General features: G+C 50.5%; 1 protein-coding gene across 1 annotated transcript in view; it reads right to left on the bottom strand.

Annotated features, from left to right (window-relative positions):
• Nucleotides 1-16,477, bottom strand: part of LOC144770003 (uncharacterized) — a 198,985-nt gene extending 182,508 nt beyond the window's left edge. The window contains exon 1 of the mRNA XM_078654196.1: nt 16,003-16,477. Coding sequence (XP_078510322.1) covers nt 16,003-16,477 — 475 coding nt within the window. The remainder of the gene's footprint in view (nt 1-16,002) is intronic.
• Nucleotides 16,478-17,224: the final 747 nt, after the last annotated feature.

The following is a 17,224-nucleotide window of genomic DNA, read 5'->3' as shown; positions in this document are numbered from 1 at the left end:
ATTGCTACAATTGCAATACTTATAGTTAAGTAAAGTGCATACAGTAAAAGCAGGATTATGACAAAATACTGTAAAAGCATTGATATGGTTTCTTAGCCATATGATACATTAAAATGGATAAAAGATATACATACATATATACATTGACTAATCGTTCTCAACTGGTGCTTCTAACTACGCCTACCCCGGTGTACCTGACCTAAGCCTAATACGTGGGAAGGAGTAAGTAAGTAGCAGTTTAAGTTAAGTTTGTTTTGCCAAGAATCTGACTCAAGAATTCTCTGTAAGGGTTTAGTCAGTTCAGTACCTGGGTATTAGAAGGCAGGAGGGCTGGTATCTCTCTCTCAGGACTCGGTATCCCAGTCACCCGCAAGGGTAAGCTGGAAACGCCGGAGGCTGGATTTCTCGACAAGACAAAAGACAGAGTCTTTCTCAGCGCGTCAAAAGGGAGGAGCAGCGTCCGTGGGCTCTCGCATCAGCTGGGCTCTCGGGCAAGTAGTAGCTGCTCCAGATTCATCACCACCGTGTGTTTTCTTATGGCAACGTTGGTATATTTATACCTGAAAGGTGCCGGGTTTGACATAAGGCTGGACATAAGACGTCAATAAAGATGTCACTAAGAACTGGTCGTTCTTACAGTGTTTTACATGAGTTCTTGGACGAAATCTAAACAACAGTAGCGGGGATTTCCCAGGTTGCTGGAGGCTTGGATTTGTTTAAGAACTTGGTGTGCTTTCTAGGGGGCTGGAGGAATAGGCTTGCTTAATGTGACAGCATGCGCTATAACTGAATTATGAAAAGGGTTTCTATGCCGTTGTAGGGATATTATTGATTTATAACCAGACAAAGGCAAAGAACAGGAATATTGATTCAGGTACCTAGATAAACACACTACATTATATGATAGAAGGAGGGCGTGGATGACATCCTCAGGCAGATGGTTGGTAGAACTATGAGGCCTGGAGTGGTGATTAGGGTAAGGTAGTGTTTTCCTGAGACCACATTCTTCTCATGCACTGCTTGCCTGTTGCAGGAATACTGAGTTGATTAGTCTCAGGGATCAAATTGATCTCCCAGAGAAGAGTATTAGGTTCTTCAAGCTATCTTTAACTAGTTGAAGATGATGCTTGAAGTCTGCCAACTTATCTTCGATGGAGGTCGGGTTGGCAGTATGTGAGGCCGGACTAGGGGTAGATAGTAAATGAGGCCCCTCAGTGAAGGGGGTAGTGAAGGGGAATTGGAAGGCCACATAAGTGAGGAGGCACTCAGGAGTGAAACCATGCGGCTAGGGGCTTGAGGAAGGTGCATTGAAGGATGAGAGTGGAGGAGGGGTAGGGAGAGTTAACCTATTAACTGCCACTGCATGATTATTGGGCTGAGAGTAGGTAGTTGGTAGAGTTGAGGTTTCCCTGGTTATTATATGTGCAGCCTTCAGGTGGGGGTGCTTTGTGATTGAGACTCATGAGTGAAAGGGGGAGGGCAACTCCCCTAAATTGGTGTTCAAGCAGATTATGTTGTATAAGCTAGATCCAAGTTCTTCATCATTGATATACTCATAGTTTTCAGAAGACTGTGTGTTCGAGGTCTGACGAGATGGGGGAGAAACGGCTGCAGTTGTAGAGTTAGATGATATGGCGTACAGCTTCAGTGCTGAGGGAGGGCTTTGATTCGGTGGAGTATCCAGCCCAATATAATCCAAGGTATTTATAATCCTCATAAAGAAACTGTCAAACTGATTAGGATTTATGTCAGATGCTTCATTGAGGCGGATTCCATTTTTATATAGGGATATGGTAAGCTCTGCATTGAAGTCTGGTGAGGGTATTATGGTTACTCAGAAACCATGAGGAATTTTCCTCATTGGTTAACATCGAAACGTTGAGGTTAGGACTTTTCTCCACGGTGCTCTTCTGTTACTGAAGAGGATTAGGTCATTAATCACAACCCTCTTAGATGCGCAGAATTCCGCATCTGATACTAGCATTTCAGGGAATCGTTTGAGTACATTGTGTTTGAAGCTTTTTGCCCCCTTTTTAGAGAGGTTAGAGGGGTAAACATATTGCAAGCATTCTGACGTACTTGTGATAACAGGTTAGCCTTAGAGTAAGAATTAGTTGGTGCCAGGGTGAAATTGAAAACAAAGAGGTTGCTTGAGTGCAGACCAGCTTAGAGACGGATATCTGTGTTATGTTTCAGAAATCCCCTGGTAAGCTGGTAAGCTGAAGACTGTTGAAAGAGAGGGTAAGTGTACGAAGAGTGAGATCCTACTGGCTGAGAAAAAAAAATCTTATTTGAAGTTCACTTGAGCATTTACAATCATTGTGTGGGAGCCCAACTCAGGTGCTGATGTTATGGAGTTGTCTACTGGTTGTTTGCTTAAACATAAGCATCCTGAAAGTCTGCGTTCAGTTGGTAATTCATTTGCAAAATGAATCCTTTGATTGCCTTAATGCTTTGATGCCCCTCTAGGCTTCTCCTTTTTATTGTTGAGTGCGGCAACTGCCCTAGTTTGCCTTGCCTTGTCTTGTTTTTCGCTGGTGCGGCTTTTGTCCCGAGGGCGCTAAAGGGAGCATATTCAAACGTGCTGCAGCAACACAGGGGGTCATAAGCACACCAACACACCAGCAACTCTCAACTTTTTCTTCATGGATGCTGCTGCTGTCGGCTTTACCTTGCTGTGGGTCCACTCTCTTCCCGGTGCCACTGAGGGTTCTGGTACAAATGTGGCATGGCACAGTTTGGGGGAACCAGCAGACCAAAACCACTGGACTCTTGATCCCACTCCTTAAAGTTCAGTATCTCCAAGGCCACCGCTGACTCCTTGGCTCATATGGAGTGAACTGGCAGTGACGGAGAAGGGGAGCCCGCCTATGCCTAGTGCTGGCACTAGCACTTGCCAGGTTCATGCTAGAGTTGCTGCTTGCCCCTTTCTGATTGGAACTGAGGTGCCTGTTGATGAATGTTGATGACTGATGGTGCCTGATGATGCCTGTTGGTGACTGATGGTGCCTGTTGATGACTTATGGTGCCTGATGGTGCCTGATGGCGACTGATGGTGTCTGATGGTGCCTGATGGTGTCTGGTGGTGTCTGATTGTGCCTATTGGTGACTGATGGTGTCTGAGGGTGCCTGATGGTGACTGATGGTGCCTGATGGTGCCTGTTGGTGACTGATGGTGGCTGATGATGCCTGATGCTGTCTGATGGTGTCTGATTGTGCCTGTTGGTGACTGATGGTGTCTGATGGTGCCTGATGGCGTCGTATGGTGTCTGATGGTGCCTGTTGGTGACTGATGGTGTCTGATAGTGCCTGATGGTGACTGTTGATGACCGATGGTGCCTGATGGTGCCTGATGGTGCCTGATGGTGTCTGATGGTGTCTGATGGTGCCTGATGGTGTCTGATGGTGCCTAATGGTGCCTGATGGTGTCTGATAGTGTCTGATTGTGCCTGTTGGTGACTGATGGTGCCTGATGGTGTCTGGTGGTGTCGGATGGTGCCTAATGGTGCCTGATGGTGTCTGATGGTGCCTGATTGTGCCTAATGGGGCCTGATGGTGTCTGATGGTGCCTGATGGTGTCTGATGGTGTCTGGTGGTGGTGTCTGATGGTGTCTGATCGTGCCTGTTGGTGACTGATGGTGTCTGATGGTGTCTGATGGTGTCTGATGGTGCCTGATGGTGTCTAATGGTGCCTGATGGTGTCTAATGGTGCCTGATGGTGCCTTATTGTGTCTGATGGTGCCTGGTAGTGTCCGACGGTGCCTAATGGAGCCTGATGGTGTCTGATGGTGTCTGATGGTGCCTGATGGTGCCTGATGGTGTCTGGTGGTGCCTGATGGTGCCTGGTGGTGCCTGATGGTGCCTGATGGTGCCTGATGGTGTCTGATGGTGCCTGATGGAGCCTGATGGTGTCTGATGGTGTCTGATGGTGCCTGATGGTGCCTGATGGTGTCTGGTGGTGCCTGATGGTGCCTGGTGGTGCCTGATGGTGCCTGATGGTGCCTGATGGTGTCTGATGGTGCCTGATGGTGTCTGATGGTGTCTGGGGGTGTCTGATGGTGTCTGATGGTGCCTGTTGATGACTGATGGTGCCTGATGGTGCCTGTTGGTGACTGATGGTGACTGATGGTGCCTGTTGGTGACTGATGGTGGCAGATGATGCCTGGTGGTGCCTGATGGTGCCTGATGGTGCCTGATGGTGTCTGATGGTGCCTGATGGTGTCTGATGGTGTCTGGGGGTGTCTGATGGTGTCTGATGGTGCCTGTTGATGACTGATGGTGCCTGATGGTGCCTGTTGGTGACTGATGGTGACTGATGGTGCCTGTTGGTGACTGATGGTGGCAGATGATGCCTGATGGTGTCTGATGGTGTCTGATTGTGTCTTATGGTGTCTGATGGTGCCTGTTGGTGACTGATGCTGTCTGATAGTGCCTGATGGTGACTGTTGATGACCGATGGTGCCTGATGGTGCCTGATGGTGCCAAATGGTGCCTGATGGTGTCTGATGGTGTCTGATGGTGCCTGATGGTGTCTGATGGTGCCCAATGGTGCCTGATGGTGTCTGATAGTGTCTGATTGTGCCTGTTGGTGACTGATGGTGCCTGATGGTGTCTGGTGGTGTCAGATGGTGCCTAATGGTGCCTGATGGTGTCTGATGGTGCCTGATGGTGCCTAATGGTGCCTGATGGTGTCTGATGGTGTCTGATGGTGCCTGATGGTGCCTCATGGTGTCTGATGGTGTCTGATGGTGCCTGATGGTGTCTGATGGTGTCTGGTGGTGTCTGATGGTGTCTGATGGTGTCTGATTGTGCCTGTTGGTGACTGATGGTGTCTGATGGTGCCTGATGGTGCCTGATGGTGTCTGATATTGCCTGATGGTGTCTGATGGTGCCTAATGGTGCCTGATGGTGTCTGATGGTGTCTGATGGTGTCTGATGGTGCCTGATGGTGTCTAATGGTGCCTAATGATGTCTGATGGTGCCTGATGGTGTCTGATGGTGTCTGATAGTGCCTGATGGTGTCTGATGGTGTCTGATGGTGTCTGATGGTGCCTGATGGTGCCTGATGGTGTCTAATGGTGCCTGATGGTGTCTAATGGTGCCTGATGGTGCCTTATTGTGTCTGATTGTGTCTGGTAGTGTCTGACGGTGCCTAATGGTGCCTGGTGGTTTCTTATGGTGACTGATGGTGCTTGATGGTGTCTGGTGGTGCCTGATGGTGCCTGGTGGTGCCTGATGGTGTCTGGTAGTGTCTGATGGTGTCTGATGGTGCCTGATGGTGCCTGATGGACCTTCCTCCTGCTCCTTTCTTCTGCTCAGGTCACAATAACCAGTAGCCTTGCGTCCTGGACTTGGGCTCGATGAGCGAAGCCTAAGCTAAGAGCACGGTATGCGTTATGCGACCACCAGCCACTCGCTCCGCTTCTCCTTGCTACCTCACTTCCTCCTTGATACGCCCGCCTCTGCTGAACGGACCAGAATCGCAACAGCACAGAATGGCACCTGGGACTTGGTAAACAGGACTCATTTGCTGCTCTAGACTTTGTTTCCTTATGCTTGCACACTTGTGAACCCCTGGGGTGCACTCAGGTGATGCATACATTCCATCACCTATACTGATGCATACATGCTTGCATATTTCGAAAACTGCGTTTAATCTGCCGCGTTTATTCTCTTTCACTTACACAAATATTTAGCACCAGGATTAATCCCTTGCCCAGGAGTCCGCAAAGCAAAAATTAGCCATTTGTAAAATTGATATGTGAGAGAGTCCTGGTTGAGGCAAGTTCAGGAAAACTTTGACAGTCTAGAGGTAAAGTCACTGTCAGCGCCTCCTTCAGCCAGTACTGGACAGGACACACTGGGGCAGATGTAGCAAGCATTTATGCAGTCGCAAACGGGCAGATTAGCAGAATCTGCCCGTTTGCGAACGCAAAAATTGCTTTTCCAAAGCAGCAAACCTAATTTTGTGATTTGGTAAATTGTTACTGAATCGCAAAATGGGTTTGCAATTCGGTATTAGGAAGGGGCGTGTTTAGGGCATCCCTTCGTAATACCGAACCGAATCTGTATGTATGTTGGTCAAGTAGGTGGTCTCCGTATCTCAAATGTAAATCCACGCACCACTTCCTACTCTGAAAAGAACACTTTTTGTTTTCTTTTTGTAAAGCATCTCGTTTTCCTTTAAGGAAAACAGGCTGCTTTACAAAAAAAGATTGCTTTTTTTAAAAGCAATCACGGACATGGTGGTCTACTGACCTCAGCAGGCCACCATACCTGTGATTTCTGCGATTCCTAGGGGGTCGCAAATTGCGACCTACCTCATGAATATTCATGAGGTAGGTCATTTGCGACCCCCCTAGGAATCGCAAAAGGTGTACTACACACCTTCATACATGGCATTTTGCGATTCTCTAATTACGAATCCTTGTGATTCGCAATTAGGCAATCACAAATCATTATCTTGATTCATCTGGCCCACTGTGCGCACACTGCAGCAGCGCCGTGCTTCTAGGCACGGTATTATCACATGTGCCGGAAGTACTGACATCTTCTGTTCATGGCTTTCACACTTTCTTCGATGAAAAGCGTGTCCTTCTGAGAGATACAAACCCCAGGAAGTCGCTTCTGGAAATGTGAGGGGTCAGCAGATGAGGAATCTTGCCACAGATCTCACGATGTCAAACACACAGGAAACTACTGGAGTCTCAGCACGTCTCACCGAGAGGGGGCTCCGAATGTGGCTGCACTGGGGGGGTAGGGGGCTCTGCAGAACAGCAGCTTGAGGCTCCAGCGAGGCTGACATGAGGCACCAGTGAGGCTGACATGAGGCCCCAGTGAGGCTGACATGAGGCTCCAGTGAGGCTGACATGAGGCACCAGTGAGGCTGACATGAGGATCTAGTGAGGCTGACATGAGGCTCCAGTGAGGCTGACATGAGGCCCCAGCGAGGCTGACATGAGGATCTAGTGAGGCTGACAAGAGGCCCCTGTGAGGCTGACATGAGGCACCAGTGAGGCTGACATGAGGATCTAGTGAGGCTGACAAGAGGCCCCTGTGAGGCTGACATGAGGCCCCAGCGAGGCTGACATGAGGCTCACATCAGACTGACATGAGGCTCACACAGGACTACATGACCCTGACATGAGGCTCACATCAGGCTGACATGAGGCTCACATCAGACTGACATGAGGCTCACATCAGGCTGACATGAGGCTCACATCAGGCTGACATGAGGCTCACATGATCCCTGACATGAGGCTCACATCAGACCGACATGAGGCTCACATCAGACCGACATGAGGCTCACATCAGGCTCACATCAGGCTCACATCAGGCTGACATGAGGCTCACATGACCCTGACATGAGGCTCACATCAGACCGACATGAGGCTCACATCAGACCGACATGAGGCTCACATCAGGCTGACATGAGGCTCACATCAGGCTGACATGAGGCTCACATGACCCTGACATGAGGCTCACATCAGGCTGACATGAGGCTCACATCAGGCTGACATGAGGCTCACATCAGACTGACATGAGGCTCACATCAGGCTGACATGAGGCTCACATCAGACCGACATGAGGCTCACATCAGACTGACATGAGGCTCACATCAGACTGACATGAGGCTCACACAGTACTACATGACCCTGACATGAGGCTCACATCAGACCGACATGAGGCTCACATCAGACTGACATGAGGCTCACATCAGGCTGACATGAGGCTCACATCAGACTGACATGAGGCTCACATCAGGCTGACATGAGGCTCACATCAGGCTGACATGAGGCTCACATGACCCTGACATGAGGCTCACATCAGACCGACATGAGGCTCACATCAGACCGACATGAGGCTCACATCAGGCTCACATCAGGCTCACATCAGGCTGACATGAGGCTCACATGACCCTGACATGAGGCTCACATCAGACCGACATGAGGCTCACATCAGACCGACATGAGGCTCACATCAGGCTGACATGAGGCTCACATCAGGCTGACATGAGGCTCACATGACCCTGACATGAGGCTCACATCAGGCTGACATGAGGCTCACATCAGGCTGACATGAGGCTCACATCAGACTGACATGAGGCTCACATCAGGCTGACATGAGGCTCACATCAGACCGACATGAGGCTCACATCAGGCTGACATGAGGCTCACATCAGACTTGACATGAGGCTCACATCAGACTGACATGAGGCTCACACAGGACTACATGACCCTGACATGAGGCTCACATCAGGCTGACATGAGGCTCACATCAGGCTGACATGAGGCTCACATCAGACTGACATGAGGCTCACATCAGGCTGACATGAGGCTCACATCAGGCTGACATGAGGCTCACATGACCCTGACATGAGGCTCACATCAGGCTGACATGAGGGTCACATCAGACTGACATGAGGCTCACATGAGGCTGACATGAGGCTCACATCAGGCTGACATGAGGCTCACATCAGACCGACATGAGGCTCACATCAGGCTGACATGAGGCTCACATCAGACTGACATGAGGCTCACATCAGGCTGACATGAGGCTCACATCAGGCTGACATGAGGCTCACATCAGACTGACATGAGGCTCACATGAGGCTGACATGAGGCTCACATCAGGCTGACATGAGGCTCACATCAGACTGACATGAGGCTCACATCAGACTGACATGAGGCTCTCATCAGACTGCCATGAGGCTCACATCAGACTGACATGAGGCTCACATCAGACTGACATGAGGCTCACATCAGACTGACATGAGGCTCACACAGGACTACATGACCCTGACATGAGGCTCACATCAGGCTGACATGAGGCTCACACAGGACTACATGACCCTGACATGAGGCTCACATCAGGCTGACATGAGGCTCACATCAGACTGACATGAGGCTCACATCAGGCTGACATGAGGCTCACATCAGGCTGACATGAGGCTCACATGACCCTGACATGAGGCTCACATCAGGCTGACATGAGGCTCACATCAGGCTGACATGAGGCTCACATCAGGCTGACATGAGGCTCACATCAGACTGACATGAGGCTCACATCAGACTGACATGAGGCTCACATCAGACTGACATGAGGCTCACATCAGACCGACATGAGGCTCACATCAGGCTGACATGAGGCTCACATCAGACCGACATGAGGCTCACATCAGACCGACATGAGGCTCTCATCAGACCGACATGAGGCTCACATTAGACTGACATGAGGCTCACATCAGACCGACATGAGGCTCACATCAGACTGACATGAGCCTCACATTAGACTGACATGAGGCTCACATCAGACCGACATGAGGCTCACATTAGACTGACATGAGGCTCACATCAGACTGACATGAGGCTCACATTAGACTGACATGAGGGTCCCATCAGACTGACATGAGGCTCACATCAGACTGACATGAGGGTCCCATCAGACTGACATGAGGCTCACATCAGACTGACATGAGGCTCACATCAGACTGACATGAGGCTCACATCAGACCGACATGAGGCTCACATCAGAGTGACATGAGGCTCACATCTGGCTGACAAGAGGCTCACATCAGACTGACATGAGGCTCCCATCAGACTGACATGAGGCTCACATCAGACTGACATGAGGCTCGCATCAGACTGACATGAGGCTCACATCAGACTGACATGAGGGTCCCATCAGACTGACATGAGGCTCACATCAGACTGACATGAGGCTGACATCAGACTGACATGAGGCTCACATCAGACTGACATGAGCCTCACATCAGACTGACATGAGGCTCCCATCAGAGTGACATGAGGCTCACATCAGACTGACATGAGGCTCACATCAGACTGACATGAGGCTCACATGAGGCTGACATGAGGCTCACATCAGGCTGACATGAGGCTCACATCAGACCGACATGAGGCTCTCATCAGACTGCCATGAGGCTCACATCAGACTGACATGAGGCTCACATCAGACTGACATGAGGCTCACATCAGACTGACATGAGGCTCACACAGGACTACATGACCCTGACATGAGGCTCACATCAGGCTGACATGAGGCTCACACAGGACTACATGACCCTGACATGAGGCTCACATCAGGCTGACATGAGGCTCACATCAGACTGACATGAGGCTCACATCAGGCTGACATGAGGCTCACATCAGGCTGACATGAGGCTCACATGACCCTGACATGAGGCTCACATCAGGCTGACATGAGGCTCACATCAGGCTGACATGAGGCTCACATCAGGCTGACATGAGGCTCACATCAGACTGACATGAGGCTCACATCAGACTGACATGAGGCTCACATCAGGCTGACATGAGGCTCACATCAGGCTGACATGAGGCTCACATCAGGCTGACATGAGGCTCACATCAGGCTGACATGAGGCTCACATCAGGCTGACATGAGGCTCACATCAGGCTGACATGAGGCTCACATCAGACTGACATGAGGCTCACACAGGACTACATGACCCTGACATGAGGCTCACATCAGACTGCCATGAGGCTCACATCAGACTGACATGAGGCTCACATCAGACTGACATGAGGCTCACATCAGACTGACATGAGGCTCACATCAGACTGACATGAGGCTCACATCAGACTGACATGAGGCTCACATCAGACTGACATGAGGCTCACATCAGACTGACATGAGGCTCACATCAGACTGACAGGAGGCTCACATCAGACTGACATGAGGCTCACATCAGACTGACATGAGGCTCACATCAGACTGACATGAGGCTCACATCAGACTGACATGAGGCTCACATCAGACTGACATGAGGCTCATATCAGACTGACATGAGGCTCACATCAGACTGACATGAGGCTCACATCAGACTGACATGAGGCTCACATCAGACTGACATGAGGCTCACATCAGACTGACATGAGGCTCACATCAGACCGACATGAGGCTCACATCAGGCTGACATGAGGCTCACATCAGACCGACATGAGGCTCACATCAGACCGACATGAGGCTCACATCAGACTGACATGAGGCTCACATCAGGCTGACATGAGGCTCACACAGGACTACATGACCCTGACATGAGGCTCACATCAGACTGACATGAGGCTCACATCAGACCGACATGAGGCTCACATCAGACTCGAGATGAGGCTCACATCAGACCGACATGAGGCTCACATCAGAGTGACATGAGGCTCACATCTGGCTGACAAGAGGCTCACATCAGACTGACATGAGGCTCCCATCAGACTGACATGAGGCTCACATCAGACTGACATGAGGCTCGCATCAGACTGACATGAGCCTCACATCAGACTGACATGAGGCTCCCATCAGAGTGACATGAGGCTCACATCAGACTGACATGAGGCTCACATCAGACTGACATGAGGCTCACATTAGACTGACATGAGGGTCCCATCAGACTGACATGAGGCTCACATCAGACTGACATGAGGCTGACATCAGACTGACATGAGGCTCACATCAGACTGACATGAGCCTCACATCAGACTGACATGAGGCTCCCATCAGAGTGACATGAGGCTCACATCAGACTGACATGAGGCTCACATCAGACTGACATGAGGCTCACATCAGACCGACATGAGGCTGACATCAGACTGACATGAGGCTGACATCAGACTGACATGAGGCTCACATCAGACCGACATGAGGCTGACATCAGACTGACATGAGGCTCACATCAGACTGACATGAGGCTCACATCAGGCTGACATGAGGCTCACATCTGGCTGACATGAGGCTCACATCTGGATGACATGAGGCTCACATCAGACCGACATGAGGCTCACATCAGACCGACATGAGGCTGACATCAGACTGACATGAGGCTCACATCAGACCGACATGAGGCTCACATCAGACTGACATGAGGCTCACATCAGACTGACATGAGGCTCACATCAGACCGACATGAGGCTCACATCAGACCGACATGAGGCTCACATCTGGATGACATGAGGCTCACATCAGGCTGACATGAGGCTCACATCAGACCGACATGAGGCTCACATCTGGATGACATGAGGCTCATATAAGACCGACATGAGGCTCACATCAGACCGACATGAGGCTCACATCAGACTGACATGAGGCTCACATCAGACCGACATGCGGCTCACATCAGACTGACATGAGGCTCACATCAGACTGACATGAGGCTCACATCAGACTGACATGAGGCTCACATCAGACCGACATGAGGCTCACATCAGACCGACATGCGGCTCACATCAGACTGACATGAGGCTCACATCAGACTTGAGATGAGGCTCACATCAGACTGACATGAGGCTCACATCTGGCTGACATGAGGCTCACATCAGACTGACATGAGGCTCACATCAGACTGACATGAGGCTCACATCAGACCGACATGCGGCTCACATCTGGCTGACATGAGGCTCACATCAGACTGACATGAGGCTCACATCTGGCTGACATGAGGCTCACATCAGACTGACATGAGGCTCACATCAGACTGACATGAGGCTCACATCAGACTGACATGAGGCTCACATTAGACTGACATGAGGCTCACATCGGACTGACATGAAGCTCTCATCAGACTGACATGAGGCTCACATCTGGCTGACATGAGGCTCACATCAGACTGACATGAGGCTCACATCAGACTGACATGAGGCTCACATCAGACTGACATGAGTCTCACATCAGGATGACATGAGGCTCACATCAGACTGACATGAGGCTCACATCTGGCTGACATGAGGCTCACATCAGACTTGAGATGAGGCTCACATTAGACTGACATGAGGCTCACATCAGACTGACATGAGGCTCACATCTGGCTGACATGAGGCTCACATCTGGCTGACATGATGCTCACATCAGACCGACATGAGGCTCACATCAGACCGACATGAGGCTCACATCTGGCTGACATGATGCTCACATCAGACCGACATGAGGCTCACATCAGACCGACATGAGGCTCACATCTGGCTGACTTGAGGCTCACATCAGACCGACATGAGGCTCACATCCGACTGACATGAGGCTCACATCAGACCGACATGAGGCTCACATCCGACTGACATGAGGCTCACAACAGACTGACATGAGGCTCACATCAGACTGACATGAGGCTGACATCAGACTGACATGAGGCTCACATCAGACTGACATGAGGCTCACATCAGACTGACATGAGGCTCACATCAGATTGACATGAGGCTCACATCAGACTGACATGAGGCTCACATCAGACTGACATGAGGCTCACATCAGACTGACATGAGGCTGACATCAGACTGACATGAGGCTCACATCAGACTGACATGAGGCTCACATCAGACTGACATGAGGCTCACATCAGACTGACATGAGGCTCACATCAGACTGACATGAGGCTCACATCAGACCGACATGAGGCTCACATCAGACTTGAGATGAGGCTCACATCAGACCGACATGAGGCTCACATCAGACTTGAGATGAGGCTCACATCAGGCTGACATGAGGCTCACATGACCCTGACATGAGGCTCACATCAGACTGACATGAGGCTCACATCTGGCTGACAAGAGGCTCACATCAGACTGACATGAGGCTCCCATCAGACTGACATGAGGCTCACATCAGACTGACATGAGGCTCGCATCAGACTGACATGAGGGTCCCATCAGACTGACATGAGGCTCACATCAGACTGACATGAGGCTGACATCAGACTGACATGAGGCTCACATCAGACTGACATGAGCCTCACATCAGACTGACATGAGGCTCCCATCAGAGTGACATGAGGCTCACATCAGACCGACATGAGGCTCACATCAGACTGACATGAGGCTCACATCAGACTGACATGAGGCTCACATCAGACTGACATGAGGCTCGCATCAGACTGACATGAGGGTCCCATCAGACTGACATGAGGCTCACATCAGACTGACATGAGGCTGACATCAGACCGACATGAGGCTCACATCAGACTGACATGAGCCTCACATCAGACTGACATGAGGCTCCCATCAGAGTGACATGAGGCTCACATCAGACCGACATGAGGCTCACATCAGACCGACATGAGGCTCACATCAGACCGACATGAGGCTCACATCTGGATGACATGAGGGTCACATCAGACTGACATGAGGCTCACATCAGACCGACATGAGGCTCACATCTGGATGACATGAGGCTCACATAAGACCGACATGAGGCTCACATCAGACCGACATGAGGCTCACATCTGGCTGACAAGAGGCTCACATCAGACTGACATGAGGCTCTCATCAGACTGACATGAGGCTCACATCAGACCGACATGAGGCTCACATCCGACTGACATGAGGCTCACATAAGACCGACATGAGGCTCACATCAGACCGACATGCGGCTCACATCAGACTGACATGAGGCTCACATCAGGCTGACATGAGGCTCACATCAGACTTGAGATGAGGCTCACATCTGGCTGACATGAGGCTCACATCAGACTGACATGAGGCTCACATCAGACTGACATGAGGCTCACATCTGGCTGACATGAGGCTCACATCAGACTGACATGAGGCTCACATCAGACTGACATGAGGCTCACACAGGACTACATGACCCTGACATGAGGCTCACATCAGACCGACATGAGGCTCACATCAGACTGACATGAGGCTCACATCAGACTGACATGAGGCTCTCATCAGACTGACATGAGGCTCACATTAGACTGACATGAGGCTCACATCGGACTGACATGAAGCTCTCATCAGACTGACATGAGGCTCACATCTGGCTGACATGAGGCTCACATCAGACTGACATGAGGCTCCCATCAGAGTGACATGAGGCTCACATCAGACTGACATGAGGCTCACATCAGACTGACATGAGGCTCACATCAGACTGACATGAGGCTCACATCAGACCGACATGAGGCTGACATCAGACTGACATGAGGCTCACATCAGACCGACATGAGGCTCACATCAGACCGACATGAGGCTCACATCAGGCTGACATGAGGCTCACATCAGACTGACATGAGGCTCACATCAGACTGACATGAGGCTCACACAGGACTTCATGAGACTCACATCACCCTCCTGCATTTCCCTGCACTTAGTGGCAGGCACCATGTGGTGCCTGCCACGCAGTGCAGAGAAATGCAAGTCATACATTTTTACTAATGCGGCTGGTGCTGTAGCCAGCAGCACCCTCCACAATGGTAAACGTGCAGGATGCGACCGCCACGGTAGCAGTTGCATCATAATTGCTTGTGCCATACAGGCCGGCGGTCCTAATACCCTCTTGATGCGTTTTCCGGCCCCTTAACACTATAACATCTCAATTCAACAAATATTATAAATAAAAATTATTCAATAAATATACTATAATTAAATTACTTTCCACCCTATTCCCCTATAAACCAACAACCCGCTATGGTACTAAGAATGCAAAATTCTCCTGCAAAGCCACAACCAGCTCCGGAACTAAAAACGCAAAATTCAAACAAAAAAAAATTAATAGCTACTAAATTTTTAACATTTATAATAAAAAAATTCATGCATCACACACATATAAGATATAGTCTAAAATACATAACATTAATACACCATTCGATATTTTTAACTTCTATATTAGTGGAAATGATATTAAAAACTTTGATTTTTTTTTTAAACAGATTTTATTGAGGTTTCAAGCAGTAAAAAACATACATCATTTTCAGAGTATCCCCAAAGGCATGTTGCTCGATTTATGTCCTATGTGCCTATGCAGACAGAATAGAATATTGCGTCACCTTTCTGCGAGTCAGTTGCACTCCCGGTAATCTCAGTGCGCAGTGCCCAGCCGTTTTGGTGACAGGTGTCACATCGTCGCCACCTAGCAGCACATTTCCTCAGGGCACCAGCCGTTTAATCCTCAAGCATGGTAGACATAGACTCCTTGCCTTTCAATAGACCAAGTAACCGAACATCCAACTCTCTCTCCTCCCTCTCCTCAAAATACTCACACCCGACAGCTTGTCATGGTCAGATCTTCGAGCTAGTTGGAGTTGGAGCGTCCCCTCATAGTCCGCCCACTTAAGGAATTCTCTGAGCCAACGCCCAGCATTAGGGCCAGCAGCCGCTTTCCAATGACTGGTGATCTCGCGCTTGGCCAGGACCAGCCCCAGATCCAAAAACCTGCTGGTAGTTTTGTTGCGGGCAGTGTAGGGGAACCAGTGCAGCAGGCATACAGCCGGGGTACTTTGCAGGTTCCTCTCTGTTACCTCAGTCAGTTTGGTCAAGATTCCTCCCCAGTAGTCCCGGAGCGTAGGGCAATCCCAGAGCATGTGTATGTAACCTGCATCCTCCAGTCTGCATCGTGGACAGGCGGCATGGGAGTCGAAGAACTCATTGAGTTTGGAAGGAGTGAGGTACGCTCGATGGAATACATAGAATTGGATCAGTTGGAACCTTTCCACGCTCTTTCCATCAACATTTCCCATGGCTTAGGTTCGATGGGGATTCCCAGCTCTGTTTCCCACTTGGCGCGCAATCTCTCCAGCGGGGTCCTCAAGCCCTGTGTTAATCTGCGTTACAGGCACGTGACCGCCTTAATCCTGCCCACAGAGCTGACTACATATTGGCAGGGGGGAAAGCCGCGGCTCCTCCAGCCCACCCTTCCAGTGTTTGCGCACCGCAGCCGCCAAGGCCGCGTGTAAGAGAAAGTCCTGCGCCGGCAGTTCATGCCTGTCCACCAGGTCTTGGAACGGTAGGAGTGCCCCGTCTTCGTATAGATCCCCGAGGGTGGAGATCCCGAACTCTTCCCACTCATGTAGCCGCTGCCAATTCCCCCCATGGGGAAGCTCCATGCAGAGCCATATCGGGATCTCAGGCGAGTACGCCAAACCACCTTTCTGGCGTCGTAGGGCCCTCTTCCAGCAGAGCCTCATGACCGCGCTAAATGGTGCATCTCTGCGTCCCAACCTCTCTGTGCTATGTCCAGACCTAATCTCCCCACTAATCTTTGGGTAAGCCATTGAAATTGGGCTGCATGGTAGTAGGCCTCAAAATCAGGCACTGCAAGACCTCCCGCCCGCCTGGGGCGCATCAGGGTAGGTAGTGCCACCCTGCGCCGTCCCGATCCCCAAAGGAAGCCCGAGATCATGGAATTGAGCTGGGCAAAGTACCTCCCTGGTATCCAGAGTGGCAGAGTCACAAAGTAATAGAGCAATCGGGGGAGGGTTATCATT

This window comes from Lissotriton helveticus, chromosome 7 (assembly GCF_964261635.1).
Source record: "Lissotriton helveticus chromosome 7, aLisHel1.1, whole genome shotgun sequence".
NCBI classification, from domain to species: Eukaryota; Metazoa; Chordata; class Amphibia; order Caudata; family Salamandridae; genus Lissotriton; species Lissotriton helveticus.
This window is presented reverse-complemented; position numbering and strand designations above follow the sequence as displayed.